Below are 27,169 nucleotides of genomic sequence, written 5' to 3'. Positions count from 1 at the left end.
CAAAATGTTAACAATCTATAAAGCAAGTGAAAGATTTATAGGACTTTATTGCGCTAGTTTTACAATGTTTCTATAAGTTGAAAAATTTAAATTTTTCAAGCTGGAAAGTTAAAAAAAAATCAATGTTACTTTTCACTCATATGTGTATATGAGCGGAAGCTGTTAAATATGGCTTCAGGGACCAGCTAGTAGATGGCTTGATATAAGAAACAAAGGCAAGGAACATGGCTATATATGGCTGTCTTGTCCTTAGAGGTATTTTTTCCTTTTTTTAAGAGACAGGGTCTTGCTCTCTGTCACCCAGGCTGGAGTGCAGTGGTGTGATTACAGTTCACTGTAGGCTCAACTCTTGGGCTCAAGTGATTCTCCCACCTCAGACCCCAGAGTAGCTGGGACTACTGGTATGCACCACCATGCCTAGATAATTTTTAAATTTTTTTTTGTAGAGACAAGATCTCACTACGTTGCACAGGCTGGTTGCAAACTCCTGACCTTAAGTGATCCTCCTGCCTCAGCCTCCTGAAGTGTTAAAATTACAGGCGTGGGCCACTGAACGTGGCAGCAATATTTTTTTTTCTAATTCAGAATCCAGTCCAAGATCTGAACTAGGATCATGCATTCCATTTAGTTATTGTTATCGCTATGAATGTTTAAAGCAGTCTGGATTGATTGACACATGCTCCTTTGACTTGTACTGGAACTACTTGTCCCGTCCTGGAAAATGACTCAGATTTTAGTGATGGTGTGATTGTCATGAATGCCTTGGAAGTTATTTATGAATTTATTCCAGTATTGTTTCTGGTTCCAGAAATGTATTTATTGACCCTAACATCAGTCCCTTCAATTTTCAAGATCTGACATCTATGTTCAAATCAAGAAGAATTATTCATGTAATTCACACAAGTCTTCCCTCACTATTCCAACCCCCTTTCCAGAAATTTACATACCATATTTCTTGCATGATTTCCCCTCTCCCAACGTCAGATACACATAAATAGTGGGTGTTGAAAGGATAAAGGGGATTGTGTGAGTAAATTACCACCAGCTGTCTGAAGGCCTAGTTGTAATTTCTTTCCTTGAGGTTTGAGGTTTTTGTTTTAGCTGACAGACAAGGCTAACCACTGAAAGGGATGGATCTGAATAAACACACACACACACACACACACACATACACACACACACACGGTTCACGGTAATTATTTATTGAATGAATGAATGATATAATGCATCAGAAATACTGTGTATATTTTAAGGCACTGTCCCAGTTGTCTATTCCTGCATACACACACACACACACATTCCTTAAGACAGATACAAGATGGGGGAAATGTCCACCTTTTCTGCTCCCTAGACCTCCAGCCAGCAAGTGAGGAAATCTACTTATTCAGCTTCCTTGCCAATGCTTTGGTCTCACATGATGAATCAGAAAGATGAGAACTGGAAAATCTGGGTCACTGGCCTAGCCCTAGAGAGCACTTTGGAGCAGAACTGAAATTAAAATTCATGACTTCTATACAGTATTGGAGTTCTGCCTGGTATGCAAACATTAATGAAAAATCACTATGATTTATAGAATGCTTAAAATGCGCTAGACAATGAATTAAACACTTTTCATATATTAGCTCATTTTGTTCTTACAGTGGCCCTATTAGGTAGTTATTATCATTAACTTTGTTTTACAAATGAGGAAGCTAAAGCACAGAGTTTAAGTAATGTCCAAAATTGCATGGTTGGAAATTGACAGAGGAGGAGGATTGGAACCCATGTCCCTGACTGTAGAGCCAGTGATCTTAACTGCTCTGCTGTAACGCCTGCCAGCAACCTCAGCTGCGCTGCATTGCTCTTTCAGATGAATGGGACCCTAGGCACTCACAGGAGACCGGGAATATTTTTCCTTCTACCAGTGAAGAATAAAATTATTTTCATCAATACTGTTTTTAAGTTAATTTTTTAATTGACAAATGGTAATTGCATATATTTATGGGGTACAATGTTTTGATATACGCATACACTGCGGAATGATGAAAACAAGCTAATTTGTTTTAAATTTTAAATAAAAGCACTGTATTTTGTAATCCCAATGTATGATAAAATTTTATATTGCTAGCATACTTCAGTACTCTACTCAGATGCTACCCTCTTTAGAAAAAACTTCTCTGGTGGAATTTAGTTACTCACTCCCTCCTTCGCGTTCTGCTTGGTGTGTACCTTTATTGTAGCACTTTACCCGATCTAGTTTGTATTATGGTTTCATGAATGCTTGCCTGGCTTTCTACCCTAGATTTTAACACTGGATTTCTACACTAGATTTTAGCAATACCTAGCATATGCTCTGTGTTTGTTTAATCAAATGAATGAAGGTAACCACATTGTCCTTGAATTTTACCAACTGTGGAAATAAAATTAAGTCCCATGAGCATTAGCTGCCTCTGAACTCCTACCTGTTCACTTGAGAAACGAAGTCCCTTACAAATTCCCCTGTACCCCACAAATATTTCTGCTTTTTCCAAGAACTGTTTTCTCTTCGAAACTGCTCCTGGTCCTGATTTGGGTTGTTCCGAGTCACAGCTGGCACTTTGCCTACAACGTATAGTCTTCAGAGCCACACATCCTCCTCCAAACCTTCCTGCCCCACTCCACTGCAGCTAGTGAAGGGCAAATCCTTTCATTCTTGTATATACAACAGTTTACTCGGACAGCCTTGGTAGCCAGGAACAAACATCCAAGCCACACTTCTGCCCATTAGGTTCCTCTGTTGTGCTAAACAACAATTTGAATTTATAAATTCTATTGAACAGTTATTCATCAAGTGAAACTCCAGTTTTATTGTACCTGGGAACCTGCTTCTCTTACTGCCTATTATTTAATCTTTCTAAGACTCTGTTTTCTCTTCTATAAAAAGAAGGCTGCCTTGCTGGGATGATCCCTTGACATGCTTCACTTATCTTTATTGCCCTTATCACCATCTGGCATATTGTAGTTATTTCTTTCCTTATTATCTATCTAAACCAATAGATTATAAGCTCCATGAAAACAGGGTCTTTGCTGGCCTTTTTTTAATCTACTGTGTCTCTAGAATAAAGAGTAGTGCCTGACACATAATGGTTCACAGTAATTATTTATTGAATGAATCAATGAATGAGATAATGCATCAGAAATACTGTGTCCATTTTAAAGCATTGTCTCAGTTGTCTATTCCTGCACAAAAAATCTACCCCAAAATTCAGTAGCTTAAAACAACCATTTTATTGTATTTTATGATTTTGTGGGTCAGTAGTTTGGACAGGTCTCAGCTGAGCAATTTGTTTTCCCCATGTGGTATTGACTGGATCACTTGGTGGTATTCAGTGGAAGGCAGGGCTACTCTGGAGGTCCCAGGTAACTTCACTTATACTCTATGCCTGATGCCTTTAAGGACGGCTGGATGATGTTCCACAAGTGGCCTCAAGGCTTGTCCTCTCTATAGCTCCAGTAAGGTAGTTGGATTTCTTTCATGGCAGCTCAGTATATCAAGAGGCCTAGTGGAAACTGCAAGGTTTCTTATTGCCCAGGTTCAGAAGTTTATGGCCTAGAACTGCATTCTATTGGTCAAGCAAGTCGTGAAGACCAGCTTAGATCCAAGGAAGGAGAATTAGATTCTACCTCTGATTAAGAGAAGTAGCAAAAAATTTGTAGCCATCTTGAATCTACCACATTCCTTTTCCTCTGGCCACAGACATTATTACCACAAGCGAAATAAACTCACACTCCCTCAAAGCCCTCGAAAGTCTCCTGACATTTACTGCATCAGCCTAGAAGTCCACTTTCTCATCATCTAACTCAAATTCAGGTGATGATGAGGCTTTTGGTACTCAGCTCCTTGAGTATAGTCCCCTTGCTCTGAAGTCATTGGGGCTTGCACACCCAAGAAACAATGGGACAGAGATAGGATAACCGTGATGGACACTCCCATTCAAAGAGTCAGAGAACAGAGGCATACAGCGGTCAGTAGTCCACAGCAATTTTGAAATCTAGCTGAGTACATATTACCAGTTCCTTGATTAGGGCCCAGTCCTGCTCCTGGGAATGATTCCCTCTGGCTCTCCATCAGTCCTCTGGGCTCCTGGTTCCATTCTTCAAGTCATTCTTCTTTTTCCCTAAGAAGTAATCCTTATTTTCGGCTGGGTGACTTTCTCAGCCTGCTTCTCTGAGACAGGTTAAGGGTCCAAAGGCATCTTTTCACTCTGTACTCTCTTCATCCTCTTCAGTCAGTCCATGCTGGTATAATTCACTTAAAAATGTTAAGGCATCTTATATACTAATTGATAACCAACCCTACTAGGCAAAAGCCACACCCATATTTCATCCTGAAGCCAGCTTTTTCACCTTGCTTGGACTACCTGTGAGTCTGACATGGGATAACAGAACCTTAAAATTCTCAGAAACTCTTTTGTGCAGTGGAGAGATACATTGCCCAAGATTGTAGAGGCCTTTTTGTTTAACTGAAAGGATGTATGAGGCACCACCTTAATCGAGGTCTAGCTGTCACATCTTGGATTTTATTTTTGCCCTGAAGCCATTTCTTATTTTGAAAGCTTTTCCTGTCTAGAGAGATTGAGGATGAGAAGCAGTTTGATGTTTGAACCCAGCAAAGTCTATGGCCATACCGCCCTGAATGCACCCGAAGTCTTCTGAACCTAGCAAGTCCTGGCTCTTTATAATTCCTCTAAATTCGGCTTAAAAACCAAATGGCTCCTTTTTTAGCCCACCTTTTTTTTTTTTTTTTTTTTTTTTTTTTTTTTAGCAATACCTTATAATAATGTGGCTAAAAGAAACCTCTTTGTACTTTTGAAATTCTGCTGAAAATCTCCTTAGCCAGATCCTCCCATTCACTGGGTGCCTTTTCTACTTTCCCACATTATCAAAGATAATGGTTTTGATAAACTTTCTGCGACTACATAACACAGGTCATTTTTTCAGTCACCCCCCCATAGTATTTTCTTCACTGTCCTTCACAGTCTCTCCAGCAGTCTCCTCGGTGTCCTTCCAGTATTCACTAACACATTTCTCGAGGCCTTTCTATCTTCTGTGGCAACCAGGTACCAAAGTCATTGCCATTTGTTTTCAGTTTCTGTTATAGCAGAAGTCCACTTTCAGATACCAAATTTAGTCCCAGTTATCTATTGTTACTTAGTAAACTACTCCAAAACTTAGCACAATAACCCATGTATTGTATCTCATCATTTTGGTAATCAATAATTCTAGCATGGTTCAGCAGGGCAAATTTATTCCATAGTGGTCACAGTTAGGGTTGCTCAGTTGTGTCCAGTTGATGGAAGACTGCTTCACACATAATGCCTGGCACCCTGATGGGAACTGCTGGTCGTTGGGCTCAGCTAGGCCCTTCCCCTTGTCATGTGGTCTCATGGCCTCTGCACATGGTTTCTCTAGCATGGTAGTTTGACTTATCCAGCAGCTTAGGCCTTAGAAGACATGTTCCAAGAGTCTCACATGGAAACTACAAGGCTTCTTACTTACCTAGCCTGGGCAGTCAGACATCTCTCCTACTGTATTCTATTAGTCAAGCAAGTCTCTAAGGGTAGCCCATATTAAAGGGAGGGGAATTAGATTCCACCTCTCAGTAGGAGAAGTAGCAAGTAATTTGTGGTCATCTTTAATCTACTACAGACACTGTATCCTTGATCTCAGAATGATGCCTCTTTGTCTGGAAAGGACATTTGTTTTTTAAACCCAAGGTTAGAGAGACACACGTGGAGCTGTGATGGATCAAGAAGACATCATGTTCTGACTAACCAAGTGATCACAAGGATCACTGAAGTGACCGATGTTGCAGACATACTGTCCTCCTATCCAAGTGCCCAGCGAATGTTAAGTGTCAAACTCAGGGTAGCAGTACACAAAATGGTTAGGCAGGCCATTCTGAAACAAAACTGATTGGTTTTAAATCTCAACTTTGCCATCTATCAGCTTTGTGAATGTAGGCAGTATAATTTACCTCCCTGTGCTCCACATTAGTCATTTGTAAAGTAGACATTAACTAGAGCCTACCTCAAAAGACTGCTGCGAGGATGAAAGGAGTTAGTACACATAAAATTTTTAGAGGAGGATCTGGCAAAAATATATTAGACATAGTTATTTTTATTATTGATGTACAGATTATGCAGTAAACTATATCAATATCAATAGTCCTTTTTTACCCAGAAACAATTTGGAGAGAAGAAAAGGAAAATAAATTTTAAAAACTGAATGAAAGGTAAAAGTATCACTGGAATATGTGGAGCTGACTGTAAAGACGTGACACCTTCCGATTTTTTGTCCCTTATCATCAATTCAGGTATTCGCTGAAGCACAGTTGACCAAACTAAGAGCAGTGCCCTCAGGAAAGAATAAAATGAATAGTTTAATTTATCAACATCATTTACCCGGGTTATTTGAGTTCCAAGTCAGAAAACTGTGAGCAGACACACACATAACAATCCTCAGTTGCAAAACTGGAATAAAAAGCAATGTGTTGGGATAGGCCACATTATGCTCCAGTAATAAATAATCCCCGAATCTCAGTAACTTAATACAACAAAAATGAATTTCTTGCTCATTCTACATGTTCAATTAGGGTTAGCAGGAAGGCTCTGACTGTCACAGTAACTCCGAGATCTAGGTTGATGAAAGCTTCATCTTAGCATGTATTGATCTTCAAGGATCAATAAAACAGTGGAAACTGAAAAGGGCCAATTATGTACTAGCTCTTAAAAATGTCTGCGTTCTTCCTAGAAGTGACCACATGAGACTTCCTCTCACGTTTCAACCAACGAAACAAGTTACGTTTCATTGTTCAAAAGCCATAGCTAAGTTAAAATAGGTTGAGGAAGAATAAAGTTACCATGTATCAGCAAGGAGAAAAGCTTAACAAAAAGCCAAAAAGCACTACATATCATGACTGGTAGATTGCATTATTGTTCCACAAATATTTACTCTCCCCTCCTGCACTCTGTAGGCAAACTGTACTTTTCTGCACCAATGACTTTGGACTTGGCCATATTACTTACTTTGGTGAATGGAAAATGGCAGAAGCGAGAGTGTGCCAGTTCTGATTAGAGACTTTAACAGACATCATGAGTCTCTGCCAACTCTCTTGCACTCCTGCACTCTGCCATGAAAATGACAGACTTAAACCAATCCATACCTAAACTATAGATCCTTGAGGAAGAAATGGATGTATGTTGTATAATACTGAGATTGGGGAGTTCTTTGTTAAGCAGCATTGTTTCAGCAAAAAGATGACTGATACAGTGACTCAGCACAAGGATTTCATGAGACTAGCTACCACAGATATGGTTTGCAAGAAAGGATATGAAATAAGATCTTACTAGCTAGTATTCTAAGAAATGTAAAGCAAAATGAGATGGTGTTGCATTATTTATACACTAGCTAGATATAGAACTAAAATGTAACTATCCAATTATTTACCAGTTAAATAAGGAAAAAAATTAAAAGGAGAATTTCTAGTGCTTTTGAGGCTAAGATAATAAAATTAGAAAGTCTTTTTATCCCAGGAAAATCATCTTTAGTCCATTCCTGCTGCTATAACAAAATAGCTTGGACTGGATAATTTGTAAATAATATAAATTTATTTCTCACAGTTCTGAAGTCTGGGCCAAGAGCAAGGTGCTGGCAGATTCAGTGTCTGGAAGAGCCTGCTCTCTGCTCCCAAGTTGGCTTCTTGTTGCCACAGACGCTGTGTCCTCACATGGCTGGAGGGACAGAGGACAACAGGGACCAGAGTAATCCCTTCAACCTCTTTTATAAGAGCACTAATCCCATTCATGAGAGTGGAGCGCTCATGCCTTACCACTTCCTAAAAGGCCCCACCTTGTAATACTATCACACTCTGTATTAAGTACCAATATATGAATTTTGAAGGCATATATACATTCAAACCATAGCGTAATTCAAAAAAGTAGAATGATAAAGGCAGAAAGCTCTTCATTAAAGCATTATTTATAACAGTCTAATATCAGAAATAGCATAACCATGCAATAATAGAATATTTTAAGTAACCTATGGTTCTACTAATATTATAAAATATTGTACAATCATTAGAATAATAACAATGAACTTTCCCTAACAACATGGACAAATATTTACTAAGTGAAAGAAGGAGAATATAAACACATACCTAAGCTGTAATCAAAATTATGTAAATATGTATTTAATATATAGATAATAACTAAAGAGAATTTGGAGAAATTTAAACATTTGTGCTGTAGCAATGGTTACATGGGTGAATATTTTTCTTCTGAAATCTAATGCAAAAAATTGTTCTTTTGACAATAAGTATAATTTTTAAAACAACAGGGAAATTTCTCAAGGATATACCCATGTGTGTAAGAAACAGTTGGTGTTTGGATTAAAAGATGTATTTTTTAAAGAGTGGAAAAAAATGCTACACATTTTTAGTATTGAAGATCCCTGAGTATTCTGAGTAATCTATATATCTTTCTGTATTTTTCAAATGTTTTTACAATGAATGTTTATAAACTTTTGAAAAAAGTTATTTTAAAAATACATGAGCATATATTCTAGCATCACTTCTGAGACCCCACAGCTCACTTAGTTAGTGCCACCATTTCTTGAATCCAATGCAGAGCTGCCTGTAGACAGAGTTCCTCTCCACAACTCGGTAGCCCATAATTTGATTTGAGACAAAGCTAAATATAGCCCCAACTTTGGTATGAAGGATGGAAATCTGACTCTCCCTGCCTTTTTTCCCTCCCATCAGAGGCAACAGGATATTCTTTGCAAGACAGGTGGCCTGTGAGCCTTGTCTAAGATCAAACTGGACCTTGAAATTTTTCCTGGTAACATTCTGAGCTCGGGAGCAGTGTGGTCCTACCAATAAATCTAGGAGCCTAGACTAGTGGCCTTTTAGACAGTTCTGCTAACCCTTCAAATGTTTTATTATCCTCCCCTCCGCACCCCTACTTTGTACTAGCATGTAGGGGAGCCAATTCAAGAGATAACAGACAAGATGACAGGTTGCCCCAAGACCACAGACTCCCCACAGTCTCACCAATACCCAGGCATGCCAGGTTATTCCTGAGTTAAATGCCTAGGAGACCTGAAAGAATAAATTCATCCTGGAGAAGTCTTGTGGGTTGTATCTTTAGAAATTCAGGGAACATATCTCTGGGGCCATCCAGTGGAGAACACAGCCTGTATTAGAACCTTAGCAGAGACTTTGGGCCTTTGTGGGTATCAAATTTATCATCTTTGAAACAAGTACAATGAAATCAACATTGCCACATGTGGGCACTATAAAGCCTTTTGCAAATAAAAAAAAAAGGTCAGTGATAATGCTAATAATAACAGTGATTATGTCATTTAATAAAACGGTCTTATTTGAGAGCTAAAAAGGAGCTTCAGGGTGGCAAGCACTCTAATTATAGTATGTCTGCCTTGTTTAAACCTTGATACATAAGTACATGGTACAGGGCCTGAGGCAATGCCGTCTCCAAAGAGCCCTTTTCCATGATCTTAAAACAGTCACAAGGGAGAGTCTAGGTCCTGACGGCTACTGTCTTGAGGCTTTTCTAGTGTTCTGGGAGTCAGGAAGCTTCTCCCTCCTTGAAGCTATTAGTAGAGCCCAGTTGCTGGTGAAATTGAAAAAACGAGGAGGTAGAATACCCTAAAACAGGAGATGTCTGAGATGCAGGCAGCTAATGAGGCTGTAAGGTTTTGCTGGGATGCTTCCCTTCCTGATGAAGGGTCCTGTCCCTAGATTAATGGTGAAACTGGCATGTTACATCCCTAGGAGGATAACATCGTGTTCCATGACCACCTAGGGTGTACATCTGCATTCAGCCGGGATTGCTCCTAAACCCTTTCTAGACTCCATCTCTGGCTCTCGGGTTACCTGTGGGTGGGGCGATGCAGACACACGGGAAGACCTCCTCTACAAATTCTCCCTATAGTTGGTTGATTTTATTCTAAGCCCTTGGCTGGGATGGGCGAGGGACGGGGCTTGGTAGAGCGTCCTCTAAGCTCTCTGCCCTCTGCCGTCATCGTTCATCTGAGCCAGCGAGAGAGGGGCCGGGGAGATGCGAGGGTGGTTCAGGGGGCGTGCAACCTGGGCCGATTCTGCCCTGAGCACACTGGTTGTCGGGAGCCCCGCCTCCGCTCGCGGTTGACAGCTCAGCTGGTGCCGAGCAACTCGTGCCAGCCAGTCGTGTCTCAGCCTGGAGAGTGCGCGCACCGCCGCCCGGGCAGCCGCTGGCTCCAGCTCACGAAACAGCCCCGGGCGCCTCGCCGCTCGGAGCCCAGCCTCCTACTGAGAACAGTCCCTCCCTTGTGCCGGTCGCACGGCTAGCCGCAGGTTCGGCCACGTCAAATCCGTTTTCTAAAAAAGCAGGGAGCAGAGCTCTCTCTTCGTCGCCGACGCAGAAAGAAGGAGCTGGGGAGGAAAAAGCTGCTGCTTTTTGCGCTGGAGATTCGTGGGCAAGGCTTCTCATTTTCCCAGGCTGCTTCCCCTCCCGGGTGAGGAGCGCCCTGAGACTAAGGAAAGAGCCTGGAAAATGGAGCAGACCTGGACGAGGTAGGTGGGCTGTTTCCTTCTCGCCGCACTCCAGACTTGGTGGTCCTCCTCCCTCCCCTCCCCCTGCGCCCTTAGGGAGAGGTCGCCCCTCACCACCAGGGCCCCATGACAGCTTCTCTTTTCTGCCTACTCGCCCTGCCTGGTTCCCAGTCCACCTCTTTTGGTCCTTCTGCACATATTCTGTTTTCCGGGGTTTCCCTTGCTTAATGAATCTCCCTTCCACCGAGTCCTGATGTTAAAAATACCCAGGGAGGCTGCCTGGAACTTTCTGTAGGAATGTTTCTCTGTCGTTTGCTTGTTCGTGTGGCCAGAGGGATTCCAGTACGTCTTCTTGAGAGATATGTTTGATGTCAGATGCTTTGAACAATATCAGGTTTATTCTCACCCTGCCACGTTTTCCTTCTCGGCCTCATCTCTCACTACTCACACAAAGGCAAAGGGACTGAGTGAGCAGAGCCCAGCAGTACTCACCTCCACAACCTCCCAAGTTGGAGCCCACTTGGGGGAGGAATGGAGAAGGAAAGAGATCAGGGCACCCACCCTACACTGCTCAGGCTTTACTGAGGCCAGGCAACAGTTGGCTTTTAGGTCAGATTTTGGAGATGGCCTGTGAAACTGCGTTTTCTTCCAGTCCTTCCCCCAAATACACTTTAAAATGAAGCCCTATTCAAGGAAAGGGTAAGGATAAGAGACCATGTATTGAAACAAAGACTTCGTTTCTGGTTTTTAGTGGGCGGAAGGGTAGAGAGACTATTCCAGAGGTGTCTCTATAACACATAAGCTTCCATCTGCAGGATTTAGCTTTGGAGAATTGGGGTAGGGCCAAATGAGCACTCTGACTCCTGAGAGAGTGAAGATGGTACAAACACAGAAGGTAAATTTGGGGCTTATGCAAAAGACTTGGGTGCTTTTAGTTGATTGTTAAGCTCAACAGGAATGAATGGTATAATGTGAATATTAAAGAAGGGGCAAATTGAAGCTTAAGGTTTGTTGACAGAAGAAGTAGGCTGTCTAGATTCTGTCTAGATCAAAAGAGATTCTACTTTTGGCTCCTTTCTGCTCTTGGGCCTCTCCTAGAGGACTGTGCTTAGTTCTGGGCATCATTAGATAAAATAAGTACAATCAAGAGACAGGAGGGAACTCAAAGCCATGCCTTGAGGGATGGCCAAAGAACCCTGGACTCCTGAGTCTGGAAAAATGACGACTGGGAGTGGGGAGGATGTGGTAGCTTCCTTCAAATTTCTGAAGAGCTGTTGGTGGTAGAGGGATTGAATCATTTTAGAATCTCTTAGGAGGACAGAACAACCGATGCAAGCGAGTTGTGGGGAGGCAAGTTACGGTTCAGAGTAAAGAAAAAGCTTTCTGGCCCGGTGCAGTGGCTCACGCCTGTAATCCCAGCATTTTGGGAGGCCGAGGCGGACGGATCACCTGAGGTCGGGAGTTCGAGACCAGCCTGACCAACATGGAGAAACCCCATCTCTACTGAAATACAAAATTAGCCGGGCGTGGTGGCACATGCCTGTATTCCCAGCTACTCAGGAGACGAGGCAGGAGAATCCCTTGAATCTGGGAGGCGGAGGTTGCGGTGAGCCAAGATCATGGTATTGCACGCCAGCCTGGGCAACAAGAGCAAAACTCCGCCTCAAAGAAAACAAAAAGAAAAAGAAAAAAGGCCCGGCGTGGTGGCTCACGCCTGTAAATCCCAGCACTTTGGGAGGCTGAGGCGGGTGGATCACGAGGTCAGGAGATCGAGACCATCCTGGCTAACACGGTGAAATCACGTCTCTACTAAAAAATACAAAAAATTAGCTGGGCGTGGTGGCGGGCGCCTGTAGTCCCAGCTACTCAGGAGGCTGAAGCAAGAGAATAGCATGAACCCGAGAGGCGGAGCTTGCAGTGAGCCGAGATTGCGCCACTGCACTCCAGCCCGGGGAACAGAGTGAGACTCTGTCTCACCAAAAAAAAAAAAAAAAAAAAAAGAAAGAAAGAAAGAAAGAAAGAAAGAAAAAACTTTCTAACAAGTTAGCTGCCTCGGCAGTAGAGATTGCTGACCCTGGAATCACTCAGGCAAAGTCTAGATGACCACTTGATGGTGATGCGAGTGAGTGTATCGGCTTTTTGCTCTCTGCCAGTGTTTTTCACACTTGTAGAAAAAAGTATTATTTATTAAGTTCTAAAAATTTTATATTTACATGTAACAATTTCAGACAAATTCAGAAATGATTTGGAAAATCACAAATTACATATTTACAGTCCAATTAATTTGACAAACTGAGTATACTCATGGGATGGGAATTCAGATAGAGAAAGGGAACATTACCGGCATCCCTGAAGCCCTCCTGGTGACTCCAAGGATAACCATTATCCTAATTTTTTTTTAACTCCATAGAATAATTTTGCCTAGTTTTGAACTTTATGTAAATGAAATTATACACCATTTTTACTCTTTCATATGTGGCTTCTTTCACTCAATCTTTTGCTTTTGGAGTTCTATACTGTTACATGGTATTGTAGTCCATTTATTCTTGCTTTTAAATAGGCTTCTATTGTGTATAAATATATCAAATTTATTCGTCCATTCTATTCTTAATAGGCATTTGGGCAATTTCCAGTTTGGAGCTATTACAAACAGTGTTGCTATGAACATTTCCGTACAGGTCTTTTGGTGAACATATGTACACATTTCTGTTGAGTAAATAAGTAGAAGTATGATTTCTGGGTAATAGGAAATGCATGTTCAGGTTTAGTAAATACTGCCAATTGTTGTTTTAAAGAGATTACAAAAGAGATTCTAAAGAGGGTATCCAAAGGAGGGAACATAGTGAAAAGGTGCTCCATATCACTAGTCATCAGGGAAATGCAAATTAGAACCACAACACCATGCTGCTGTATACATGTCAGAATGACTGAAATTAAAAAGATAGAAAATAGCAAATGCTGGCAAGGTGGAACATTCAGAATGTTCACATTACTTTTTTTAACCTCTACTCACAATAAGTAATATATTTACATTGCAACCAAGTACACTTACATATGTAACAAACAAAGTTTCTTGTAACAATACTTAACTTTACTATGTGTTTTGCTCTCTGGTATTTGCTATTCTATTCTTTTTCTTTAAAAATAAAATGTTGGCTCTGATTCACTGAATTTATTTCTCCACCTCATGGGTCACAGTAGGAAAAATCCTGTAATCACAGATCATGGCTGATATCTCAGATCCTTCCTAACTCAGAGATGAGATTAGTTCATAAACACTTATCAAAAGTTTGAGGTCTGGGTGCAATGGCTCATGCCTGTAGTCTCAACACTTTGAGAGGCCGAGGCAGGTGGATCACTTGAGGTCAGAAGTTCGGAACCAGACTGGCCAACGTGCTGAAACCCCATCTCTACTAAAAATACAAAAATTAGCCGGGTGTGGTGGCCTGCACCTGTAGTCCCAGCTACCTAGGAGCCTGAGGCAGGAGAATCCATTGAACCCGGGAGGCTGAGGTTGCAGTGAGCTGAGATTGCACCACTGCACTCCAGCCTGGGGGAAACAGTGAGATTCTGTCTCAAAATAAACAAACAAACAAATAAATAAATAAATAAATTTTGAGAGCCCCAAACAGGCCAGACTCTGTGCTAGATGCTAAGAATAAAACAATGAATGCAATGAATGAGACTGGGTCTCTGCCTTTGAAGGCTTTACATTCTCATCATCTGTAATTTTAATAAACACTAAGGCAGAGATATGCACTGGCTGCTCTGGGTACATGGTGGATAGGGGATTGAAAGAATAAAAATTAACCATAATTGATAACATTTATTAAGCTTTCATTGTGTGCTAATCCCTTTGAATATTTAATTCACCTAATCCTTACAACCCTATGAGGTAAATGTTACATTCATTTTTAAGAAAAGCAAATTGAGCTTTAGAAAGATTAAATAATTTGCCCAGAGTGACATACACAGCTGAGAAATAAATATAACCTTGAACTGTTTAGTTCCAAAATCTATGCTTTTATTTTAGTAGAGTTTTGTAGGTGACTCAGTTTATGACTTGCTTCTGAAGCTAGCTACTTGCTCAATTTACCCACAAAGGACAAGGTGCTTTGTATTTTAGTTCTCAAAGTTAGATATGCTCTACTCCTAGCTACACATCATCTGCCCCTCTGCAGCTCAATGGAAAGGTCCCCCTACCAGCTGGGGCTGTTACCTGACTGTTGCTAAACTCACTGGTTAAATCAATTGGACAGAGCATGGTTGGCTCTAGAATAGCAAATTTTCTATGAATATACTGGCCTTACAAAAAGCTGATTTGGTCACCAGCTTTCAGACTTATTTCCGTGAACAGGGCGAGGGTTGTCAAAAGAATAAGCTCATGGAGCTGATGAAGAACTTGATGATGAGGGGAGGTTTTCCCACCTGGCAGGGCCAGTGTCAACCAGGCAAGCAGCTTCTACTGCTCTAAATTTTTAGCATCCACCTGTCTGGACTAGCAACTCACTACACCTTCTGCTTTAAAGATTATCAGTATTTCAGGATTACTGTTTGTATTAATTTCCTATTGCTGGTGTAACAAATCACCACAAACTTTTTTTTTTTTTTTTTTTTTAGATGGAGTCTCACTGTCGCCCAGGCTGGAGTGCAGTGGTGCCACCTTGGCTCACTGCAACCTCCACCTCCCAGGTTCAAGGGATTCTCCTGCCTCAGTTTTCCAAGTAACTGGGGTTACAGGCACATGGCACCACACCCAGCTAATTTTTGTATTTTTAGTAGAGACAGGGTTTCACCATGTTGGCCTGGCTGGTCTCAAACTCCTGACCTCAAGTGATCCACCCACCTCGGCCTCCCAAAGTGCTGGGATTACAGGTGTGAGTCACTGTGCCCGGCCAAATCACCACAAACTTAGTGGCTTAAAACAACACAAATATACTGCCTTAAAGTTCTGGAGGTCAGAAGCCTGAACTTTGGTCTTGGGTTAAAACCAAGGTGTCAGCAGGACTGAGCTCCTTCTAGAGGCTCTAAAGGAGAATTTGTTCCTTGCCCTTCACGGCTTCTAGAGACTGCCCACATTCTGGGTTCATAGCCCCTTCCAGCAATGCCGTCACTGGCCTCTGCTTCTATCATCACATCTCCTTTGCTCATTCTGACCCTCTAGTGTCCTTCTTACTAGGACTCTTATGATTACATTGGACCCAACGAGATAATCCAGGATAATCTCCTCATCTCAAAATCTTTAATCACATCTGCAAAGCCCTCTTTTGCTATGGAAAGTGGCATATACACAGATCTGGGGATTAGGAATGTGGACATTCTTATAAGGCCATTATTTTAGTCTACCACATCTTTCAATGCTGAAAAAATCATTACTAATTCTCTTCCCCATTTCAGTGGAAATGTTCTGGTTTCCAGCATATGGGAAAGCTGAGTAAATGTCAGGTGAATCATATACGAACCTTATACAACTTCCCCGAACACATAACTCAAGAAAAGAGTGAACTAGAAATGTTTAAGGGCAAGCTGTAAGACTGAAGGTTAGTTAGAAAAGGAAAGCAAATTAGTCTGTTTTGCTTTGTTTTCTATTACCCTGCAATTTGATTTAATAAAATGCAAGCATTAATTGCATTTGCCTGCTGTATCTGTGAAAATTTGGAAAATGGAAGTAACATTCAAGAAGAGTAATGACCTGGTTTCAAAATTTAAGAATTTTGACTTTGTTTCTTTTCTGAAGTACAGCCTTCAAGCAAGACAAGGTGTCCATTTACACAGCTATATTGTACTTAACAGATCTCCATTGATAGCTTATTTGAATTTGTTTTTCTCTGTATAAATCTTTAGCCTAGAGGAATCAGGGACATTTATTTTTCTTTCAATTCATGGTGAGTTAGTAGAGAGTCCTGTTTACAAAGACATAGTTACAACCAGAGATTTATGGCCACTGAGGTTAAAGTGGTTAAGTGATTTGCTGGCGTTCACACAACTAGTATGTGTTGTATGAAGGCTTGGTTAATTCCAATATCTTTACTTATTATGGTGCTGGTGCTTTGCATGTAACACTTCATATTAGGAAAATGCTTGTTTTCATAATTCTTTTATTGAAACATCTTTGGAAGTTGAATTTCCTGTTTAATATTCAGCACTGCTAGCAACTAATTATCTGAATTTTAAGAAGGAAATTCTGCCTTGGAAACTCTGGCATACTTTTAAATGGGCCTATACTTGGATTTTGGCTTGGGTAATTTGCCAGAATCAATGGTTTCACTCCTACATGCTTATTTTCTGCATACTAGATCAGTCTGGACCTGACTTCCCCAACCCCCATTTCTTTCAGCTACATACTAGGACTATGTTTAAAATACCTAAAGACTGGGAAGGGGTTGTTTTTGTCTCAGAAAGGATAAGTGACTCCTCATGGTGCCCTCCCCATCCTGGGAGGCTTGCCTGACTGTGGCTAAGGGATCATATTTTCAAGGCTAGGTGGAGTTTCCATCCATTCAGTGGATGCCCCAGGACACTACTCTTATTGAAATCTACCCCCATTTTATAAATAAAATTCCAAACTGGGCTCAGAACATTCCACAAGTTGTCTCTGGCAAAAATTCAAATAGCATTTAAAGTTAGAAGAAAGTCCAAAATACAAGAGATGTCATAATGACCCAAGGTGGCTCTATGTGATTCTATTTTAAAACACTCAAATGCACTGAGGACTTGTTTTCCTCTGTCTCAGAGCATTTTCTGAGTTCTGTGGCCAGCAAGACAAGCATGATCTGAATTTCTTTTTTCTGAACCCTTATGGCTAAAGTGCTAAATTAGTCGTAGACTATTTATAATAAATTGTATAATAATAATGTTTTATTTTCATAGCACTTTCACAGCCTGTGATTCATCTTTCCTTAATCTGTCTCATTATCTTCAGTCCTTTTCTGCTTGTTACATTCCACAGAAACATCTTTCTTTCTTGTTTTTTCCAAGGCCAGTGAGGAAAGAGGTAACTTGGAACTAGTGTCTTCTTATCGTGGTCATAGTGGAAACGGTGTAAAGAAACAGTAACTTCTGACACATAGAAAGCATTGACTGGCCTGGTGCCGTGGCTCTCGCCTGTAATCTCAGCACTTTGGGAGGCCAAGATGGGAGGATCACTTGAGGTCAGGAGTTCGAGACCAGCCTGGCCAACATATTGAATCCCCATCTCTACTAAAAATACAAAAATTAGTGGGCATGGTGGGGGTGCCTGTAATCCCAGCTACTTGGGAGGCTGAGGCGTGAGAATCGCTTGAACCCAGGTGGCAGAGGTTGCAGTGAGCCGAGATCATGCCAGTGTACTCCAGCCTGCGTGACAGAGCAAGACTCTGTCAAAAAAAAAAGGAAAAGAAAGCATTGACTGACAAAGAAAATTGAATAATTTCTATCATTTCACATAATTTAAGAATGAATTTATTTTCCATTTCATAATGTGGTATATTATCATTCATAATGTAGAATAACATGCTGTGGATTTACAATATCTTTAAATCATTACCCTATCCCAAAGCATGTAGATTTCCAATTTTTAACTATTACAAATAATACTTGATAAATATCTAGGTGCATAAAGCATCTTCTTCCACAGTGTTATTTTTTAAATGATAGATGTTCAGAAGTAGAATAACTATGTCAACATTTCCAGGTCTTGAAAGTACATTGCAAATTTCTTAAAGTTATAGTCTCATAAGAAGGATATTTCATTCATTTTAAATCTCTTTTTCAAGACCTGAATCCCTGTATTGTAAAGGGGGAAACTGAGGCACACTGACATAAAGTGACAAACCCAGGTGAATCAATAGCTCCATTTCCAACTTTTACCCTTCTCTAGGGTAAAATGCTTCACTGTTGCTGTTAATCTCTATTACTATCCTGAAATGTTTCCTGAAATGATAATAAACAGAACATTTTAACATAAGAAAGTAAAAGGTAGATGTAAATTACATCAAAACTATGTATACCTATTAGAATGTCTATTATAAGGAAAGAGAAAAGAGAAAATAGATGCCATGTTTGGTTAGGGGATTATGGGGAACATCCTTTATATGCTGCTTTTAACCTAAGTCAACACAGGTTTTTCTTGCAGGAAGAAGTTCGCATTTGTGTCTACCAAATGACAACATGTAAAGTTTGGAATTTAGTTGATTTTAGGTTTCTCTGTGTATTACTTGGAGGTTTTCTTTGTATTACTTTCTTGTGTTACTTGGAGATTTTCGGGTTATTGGCACCACAGGAGCAGCATTATTGCCAGCAGACCCAGGGAGCCACTTGTAGAGTCATTGTGACTTAATTCACCCTGAGCTAAAATTATTATGAGTGGGCCTTAATAGGCCAGTTGTTCCCACCTACACATCTAGCCTTGCCTTTGCTGGGATAACTTTGTGTACCCTTCAGAGGTTAGATTCAGAAGTACCTCCTTTTGGAATTATTTTTAGAACCTAGGTCTGGGTGTTTTCTGTAGCCAGAACACGCTCTGCCTACTCTGCTGTAGCACATAGCTGGTTGGTTAACTTGATATTTTCCATACTCCAAGTTTATCGACAGAATAGAATGTTTTTGTCTGTAAGTCTTCAGCATCTAACATTGTTTCTAGCACTTAGAAGGTCATCTATTAAGAGCTTTCCAGAGAACAGTCCCCAAAAGGCTGATGGGAATATCTGTTTGGTGGGTGTCTTCTTATTGTAGAATGGATACAGCAGTTTATCAAAGCTTGATGCCACTATACATTCAGATTGTATTTATCATTGTTTAAGAAATATGCATCTTGTTTCCTCACTTACGGGAAAAGCAAAGGAAAAAAAAAAAGAAAAAAGAAAGAAAGACAGAAAGACGCATCAAATTCTTATGATCTAGACTTCTTTAATGCTGGACGGATGATAGTGAATGATCTAAAAACCCTCCCTTCCAGAGACTGACATTCTAGAGGGGTCACTAGGCATGCACATATTTCATGGTTATACCTTTACCTGACAGTGCCTTAACTCAAATTCACTTCAGAATGCTATAAGCACAGCCATCTTTTGTAGCTCATCTTTCTTCCAGATTTTCCACCCTTAGGATCTCTAATGCTGAAATTATACTTTTTGACCACAGGTCAAGTCCCCCACTTCCTCATTCTTTCTGAATATTGTTTATCTCGTCATGTATTCCAGTTCCTCAACTCTCTGTATCTTCCAAGCCATCTGCTCTTTATTCACCTCCATACTGAACCTAGATGTCAGGGTCAGCTCTTTGAATCATGTTCTCAACGCTGCTTTAGAATCTCTCACTGCCTTAACAATCTCCCAGCTTGGTAACCCTTAGTCAACTTTATTTTAAAATCCTAGAGGATTCTATGAGTGTTGTTTTCGTATGTTATAAAACCATACTAAGAAGAAAGACTCTGGATTCATTCTTGCTAATCCTCAACAGGTCTATAATGCCGCTGAGAAATTCTCCTCCTCCTCCCACCTGCCTCTTTCCCCTGCTCCTCCTTCCCTGACTCTCTTCCTCTAAAAATATATTCCTCACAACCTTTGATTTCCATGGTGTAAATAAAAACAAGATGAAAAACTGTATGTTCAATATTATTTCTATTTGCAGAATTCACACAGGCAAATAAACTGAAGAACAACTAAAGTAAATACATACAAATCTTTATCAATGTTGCCTTTAGGTGGTAGGATTTTAAAAATTATTTTTATTTTTCTCTGTACAATTTTCTGTTTCCCAAAATTTCTGCAAGAGTCATGTAATTCTTTTAAAATCATTAAAAATAAACATTGTAAAGAAAAGAAACTGAAAGATTATGCGAATATAAAAGTAGGTGGAAAGGGGAAAAAAAATCACCTATTTCTTAACATTCAGTCTAGGGGTCTAGAAAGATTGAGCCAACTGCAATATACTCTAGTGCCTTGTGTATATTAGTTGTTAATGAAAACAGGATTGCAGGGTGCATTGCCAGGACCAAAAGCAAAATGCAAAAGGTAAGTTTCAGAGGTGGGTGGAGAGACCATACACCATCCCTGGGTGATGTGACTGAATCCAAAGCAGGTTATTTTCACGTCTCTTTTGAAAGAGTGATATCTGTGTCTTGGCTGATGCAGGGGAGGTAGAGGAAAATTTATTAGATATTTGGGTATGTGATGACCTCAGAAGGCAAAGTGAAGAAAAATAATTACTTACTTATTAAGGGGTTTCTCTGAACCTTGATGAATAGCATCAAGAAAGTAATGTTAGTTTCCTTATTTTCTTTAGGATGAAGACTTAGTGCAGGACCAAAACCAAAACAAAACAAAGATCCTAAAGCTTAAAGAAGTTGTTGTGGATGCACAATGATTTTGTAGCTCACTGTAGCTACTGGGGTCTTAGCACTCCAGAAAACAGCTTCTCAGAGTGATGGTCACTGTCAGTGAATAGACTTTGAGTGAAGGGTGTAATTGCAGCCTGTACTGGAATAAAGTGGATGTTTCTGTATCAGTGCCAAGTCAGCCCACACTTAGTCAGCATGCAGAAGGAGGCGCACCGTGATGCTTTCTCTGCTCTGGGGGCTTTGCCAATTAAGCATCCTCACTTGCAGAGGTTATAATGATAGGTCTTGAAATGAGAAAAAAAATGGTAATCTCACTGTATTATATAATAGTCTTAATGTTCTGCATCTGGGCCTTTTACCCTATTTGCATCTGAATATGTGTTTTTGCAATTCTGGTGCCACATTGTGGGGAGGGTATTTGGCAACATTTGGAACACAGAAAATATATCCAGTGTCTCTCCCTGGCAAGAGAAAAAAAAAAAAAATCTGAGAAGTCTCAGAGCTTGTTCACTAATGCCTTTTCCACTTTAATTGTTTCTGTTTCCACCACCTTTCCTGTCTTGCAGTTTATTCCCTCGGGAAGGGACAATGCCAAGTGTTATCACAGGAGGGGCTGGAGAAAGGTGTAAATATTCTGAAAAAAGTGGGTTAGAGATAGAAAAGTATAAAATGGTGGATGACTCACTTTTCATGATAGGACCGATATAAAAAGTCATGCTAGCCACTTCCCTTTTGGGATTTTAATTATTTTGTTACATGACATCTGTTACACCAGTACTCAAATACTCAAGTGTAAGCTGTGCCCGTCAGGGATAAGTTCATAGTCAAAGAAAAAATTTGTGTCAGGATTTGAGACAAAAATTCCATCTCATTAGTACAGCAAACAGTCCACCCTTCCTTTCGCCTCAGCTTCTCAGGGGTCAGTTCCCTGGAGTCAACACAGGTACAAAGGAGGTTCCCAGTAAATGTGTGGTTAGAAATAGGGCGTATGGGGAAGAGTAAAAGTTTGGAGTCAAATAGATACAGCTTTCAAGTTCAGGCTCTGACACTAACTAGCTGTGCGATCTTGGGCAAATTACTTTATCCTTCCAAGTCCCTTGTTTCCTCATCTGTAAACAGGGATAACAGTACCTACTTCACAGGATTCCATGACGACTGAATGAACTGATGCCTAGAAAAGTATCAGGCATTCAGTAAATTTCAGAGGCAGCATTGGTGGAGTGGTGATGGTTGTCCATGATAATAATATGTTCATTTAGGCCGGGCACGGTGGCTCACGCCTGTAATCCCAGAATTTTGGGAGGCCGAGGTGGGCGGATCACAAGATCAGGAGATCGAGACCATCCTGGCTAACACAGCGAAACCCAGTCTCTACTAAAAAAAAAAAAAATACAAAAACTAGCCGGGCGTGGTGGTGGGCAGCTGTAGTCCCAGCTACTGGGCAGGCTGAGGTAGGAGAATGGCATGAACCCGGGAGGTGGAGCTTGCAATGAGCCGAGATCAGGCCACTGCACTCCAGCCTGGGCGACGAGCGAGACTCTGTCTCAAAAAACAAAAAAAAAAATAATGATATTAATAATAGTATGTTCATTTAATACAAGATTAGTATTGACGAAAATTCCAGGGCAAGAAAACCTTTGGAATTGTTAAGTTATGCACCAACAGTCCAGAAATTAACTGTAGATGTCTTTGTTTTTGAGTTGACACTATTTCTGAAATCTTACCATTTATAAATTGTCAGGGCCAGAGCTTCACATATCAAAAAATAGGCCACAGTTCCTCTCATTCTGACCCTTTTGTGTTTGCCATAGTTGAATATAGCTGTAAATTAAAAATAGGAAAAGTGGATCTTGGAACATTTGAAAGATTTATTCAATTTGAAACAGAAACCAGCAACTCATGTTAAATGAGCTCCAAGAATATGGGAATTGGAACAGAATCTGTGTTTGGTTCAATGCCTACTCCTGTGAGGACCCCAAGGAAGAGCAAACTTCAGCAGTCTTGCTGTCATGTCACATGCCCCTCACTGTTTGAGAGGCCACGCCGAACCGAATCATTTCCAGAGTTCATCTTTTATCAAGGTCATTAATTAGGAAGAATAATGTAAAATAACTAAAAATACACTATTCAGGCTTTTCAAAAATAAGATTAGCCTTTTGGGAAAAATAGTAAAAAGAAAAAAAGGGGGAGGATGCTCAGTATATTTTCTACCATTCTAAACTTGAGGCCTTTTCACTTCTCTGGGTTTTTTTCTAGTTTGTTTCCTTTTTTTTTTTTTTTTTTTTTTTGAGACGGAGTCTCGCTCTGTCGCCCAGGCTGGAGTGCAGTGGCCGGATCTCAGCTCACTGCAAGCTCCGTCTCCCGGGTTTACGCCATTCTCCTGCCTCAGCCTCCCGAGCAGCTGGGACTACAGGCGCCTGCCACCTCGCTTGGCTAGTTTTTTGTATTTTTTAGTAGAGACGGGGTTTCACCGGGTTAGCCAGGATGGTCTCGATCTCCTGACCTCGTGATCCACCCGCCTCGGCCTCCCAAAGTGCTGGGATTACAGACTTGAGCCACCGCACCTGGCCTTTTCTAGTTTGTTTCTATGGGTATTTGCACAGTGATGTAAATCTTAGCCCCTTTCTTGCTGACATTATTTTAAATCATTTTGGGGGCTTCTAAGCTATACTGTTTGAGGAGGGAGGTGCAAATGAAGAAACAGTTTCACCCTTGGCTTTCCTTCATATTTCCACCGGAGGGTGAGCGCTCGGGCAGGAAGGCTTGAGGTGGGGGAAAGGTAAACAGGAAGTTGGAAGATGTCCTAGGAGGCAGTTTAGGGCTCCTTAGGCTGGGGGCAGGAAGATGGAGGGGGCTGTTGTGAAGGGGAAAACAAAATGAAAGCCCCCTGAACACACTGTTCATTTTCCTGTCATTGGGTCTTTGTTATGTTTCCTTGTGTATTTACACCCATTCTTTAAGACCTAGATTCAGTGTTCTCTGTTTTCTGTAAATTTCCTAGACTTCCTCCCCCTCCACAACCTTGCCCCAGCCCACTCCCCACCAGGACAAAATTAGTTGCTATCTTATTTATGTTCTGAAATCTCTGTTAAATCTAATTTTTCTAATAATTATCTCTCTGAGTCATACTCCTGCTTCCCTCAATAGATTCTGAGTACTGGGACCACAGGGTATATATACTGTGTTTCTTCACTCTGAGCCCCTTCCCTTGGGGAGCATCAGATTCCTTTCTAACTTGTGGAGCAGCTGAGTGAGCCCCTTTCTCTGGCAATAAGAGAGGGAACTTGAGCTGTTAATAGAGCTAAAGTGATTTCTTAAAAATCTCCTGAGACACTGAGAGTATGCTTATTAACTCAGTACCCATCTAAAGTGACCTCTCTATCCTTCCAGTTATTGATTCATATCGGGCAGGCAGTGTGCTCAGAGTGGATGTGGGTGAAGCGGGAAGGGTGAGGTGTCTGGTAGGGCTGATATGTATTGCTATGTTGTAGCTTGCTCTTGACCTATAATGAGTAATCTGCAGAGCAGAGAAGATTGAGTGAGATCATGTCTGGAAGGTACCCTGGATCCTTGGACAGTATTAAAATGGGTTTTATGTTTAAGCATCTATTAGAATAGAATTGCATAATTACTGCAAGGAACCTTAGAAATTCATGTCCTTCTTTTATACATATTAGAGAAAACTAATACCCAGAGAGGTGAAAGTGACATACAAGCCAGTATAGTAGCTTGTCACCACAAATTAATTAATTGTGTGTTGAAGCCAATGGGTTTCTCTAGACTGCGTCTTAAGAAAGCAGAAATGAAATTCTGTCTGCACTTGGTCTCTACTGGGGTAACAGCATCAGAAGCCTGCAAGATGCCAGACAAGTATTATAATTAAGTGAATGAGGGACGACAAGGACAGGGAGTGGCAGGAACTGTGGCAAACTGGAAAACACATCCCTGTCCTGTGTAAAGGGGGCAAGTTATCCCCCTGTGTGGGAAGGCAGGCACAGTGTTGGTAGACCCGGTCATTTCCCAAGAGCAGTTAGAAATGGGTCAAACTTGTGTGGGCTGAGTAAAACATGTCGGATGGGCTGAATTTGGCCTGAGGGTTGACCTTGCTCCTGACAGCAGATGCAGCCACCTTTGTCTGTGGACTAGGCAAAAATGCTCAGTGAATAGCAGCAGCTAAGTATAAATTTTTTCCCCACAAATTTTTTTAAGACATTGTTCTGGTTGATAATTTTGACATCCTTCTATTTTACCTCCACAGAGGGGAGTGCGTATGTAGTACCTTCCTCTTTGGCATTGTTTACTCTGAGGGAAAGCTTTTAAGGAGGAGAAGGGAAAGAGGCAGGGGGCCTGGAAGGATCACAAGCTGGTGATCTACTTTTAGATACGAAATAATTGTCAGGTGGCACGTGCAGCCCAATGTGCCCTGTCTGGTATTTTCATGTCCATCTGGGACTTAACTAAGTGAAGATTTCTGCCAAGATCCAGCCCTGAGGCAGGGAAGAAAAAACCAATTTCCAAGCAAATGCCAGATCCTCCTCTGCCTCCCTGTGAATATCTTCTGGCTTTTAAAAAGAGGAGTCCTGTAGGCTGGGCGTGGTGGCTCACTCCTGTAATCTCTGTACTTTGGGAGTCCGAGGCTGGCGGATCATCTGAGGACAGGAGTTCGAGACCAGCCTGACCAATAAGGAGAAACCCCGTCTCTACTAAAAATACAAAATTTGCCAGGCATGGTGACAGGCGCCTGTAATCCCAGCTACTGGGGAAGCTGAGGCAGGAGAATCGCTTGAACCTGGGAGGTGGAGGTTGTGGTGAGCTGAGATCGTGCCATTGCACTCCAGCCTGGGCAATAAGAGAAAAACTCTGTCTCAAAAAAAAAAAAAAGAGAGAGAGAGAGAGAAGTCCTTTAAATCTCTGTTTACAGAATTCTTGGGAGCCCTCAAGAGTTTAAAGAATAAGCTATCTGTTGAAAGCATCTTTCTGTAGGGCCATTGCAATAATCTGTTTCTGACTTCCCCATTAGACAGTCAGTTGTCAAGACAGTAGCTGGCCGCCCTTTAAAACATTAGTCACTGAGTCCGTCTTTCTTTTTGATTCACAAGACTCTAGTGGCTAAATGCCTCCCTATGTCATGAAAGGCTTCAGTCTGTGCCCTCTGCCCAGTCCTCCCATTACTTCCCTGACCTCACCTCCTACTACTCACCACGTGCTCACTGCGCCCAGCCACTAACTAGTATGCTCCCTCTTATGGGCCTTTGCATTTTATGTTCTCTGCTTAGAAGACTCTTTCCCTAGAGACCTCCATGCCTATCCTTATGGCTTCATAGAGCAGCTTTGTCTACTGAAAATTGCAATCCCCTCTACCTCCTCCTACCTCCAGCTCTCCCTATCCACATTCCTCACTTTACTTTTTTTTAAAATAGCATTTGTTTCCAAGCGCTACTATACAATTTATTTATTTGTCTCCCCTTACTGTAAACATTCCATGAGTGCAGGTATTTTTGTCTGTTTTGCTCACTGCTGCATTTGCGGAGCTTACAACAGTGCCTAAAAACATAGCATGGGCTTGACAAGTATTTCTTGAATACATTTTGAGATACTGTCCCCTCTCTGCTAGGGATGGTGGTATTTACTATGCTGAACAGACACACCTCTTGCTACTGAATCATGGTGTTATTAACAATTCCACTCATAAACTTTGTCTGTTTTTCAAGGTTTCTGTGTCAATTCTACTTTCTAAACATAGCTTGAATTTTTAAAATTTCCCCTTTGTTAAACCATCACAACTTCCTATTTGGAATATAGACTCTTACCATCCATTTTTGCCCCTCCACAGTCTCACTGTGTAGAGCCAGAATGCAGCTAGAATGACCTATCTAAAATATAAATCTGATCATTACCACTCTTCCCTTCATTTAAAATCCTTCATGGACTTCCCATAGCTTTCCACATTAGACTCAGTAGCCTTACCCCATACCACAGGTCCTGCCTGCATGGCTTGGTTGCAATGTTGGCTTTCTTTGTTCCTCTAACAGGCCAGAGTCCTTTCTGACTCGGGGCCTTTGCTGTTCTTTCATGGTGGAACACTCTCCCACTCCCAGTCTCCCATTCTACACCTGGTTGACATCCTCCCATCTACATTTAAACGTTCCTTTCCATGAGTTTCTCTGAGTCCCTGTGCTAGTTAAGTTCCCTCTGCATTTTCCTTCAAAACATTTACTACAATAGTAGCTAATACTTGTGAAATTATTTAAAGGCTGGCTCTCATGTACTTATTGAGAACA

The 27,169-nt window shown here is 41.1% G+C and overlaps 1 protein-coding gene across 25 annotated transcripts in view; it reads left to right on the top strand.

Moving 5' to 3' along the window:
- LOC103224084 (myomegalin) overlaps nucleotides 1-27,169 on the top strand; it is a 219,153-nt gene that overhangs the window by 21,449 nt on the left and 170,535 nt on the right. For 4 of the 25 annotated variants that reach the window (XM_073008054.1, XM_073008055.1, XM_073008052.1 and 1 more), the window contains exon 1: nucleotides 10,207-10,591. The exons of 18 other annotated variants lie outside the window; for them this stretch is intronic. In XM_073008054.1, the coding sequence (XP_072864155.1) occupies nucleotides 10,572-10,591 (20 nt within the window). In that variant the 5' untranslated portion in view covers nucleotides 10,207-10,571. Of the gene's footprint in view, nucleotides 1-10,205; nucleotides 10,592-27,169 lie in introns of those variants that run through there. 3 more of the 25 variants (XM_073008046.1, XM_073008050.1, XM_073008060.1) reach the window with 2 other exon arrangements.

This window comes from Chlorocebus sabaeus, chromosome 20 (genome assembly GCF_047675955.1).
Source record: "Chlorocebus sabaeus isolate Y175 chromosome 20, mChlSab1.0.hap1, whole genome shotgun sequence".
Taxonomy (NCBI): domain Eukaryota; kingdom Metazoa; phylum Chordata; class Mammalia; order Primates; family Cercopithecidae; genus Chlorocebus; species Chlorocebus sabaeus.
This window is presented reverse-complemented; position numbering and strand designations above follow the sequence as displayed.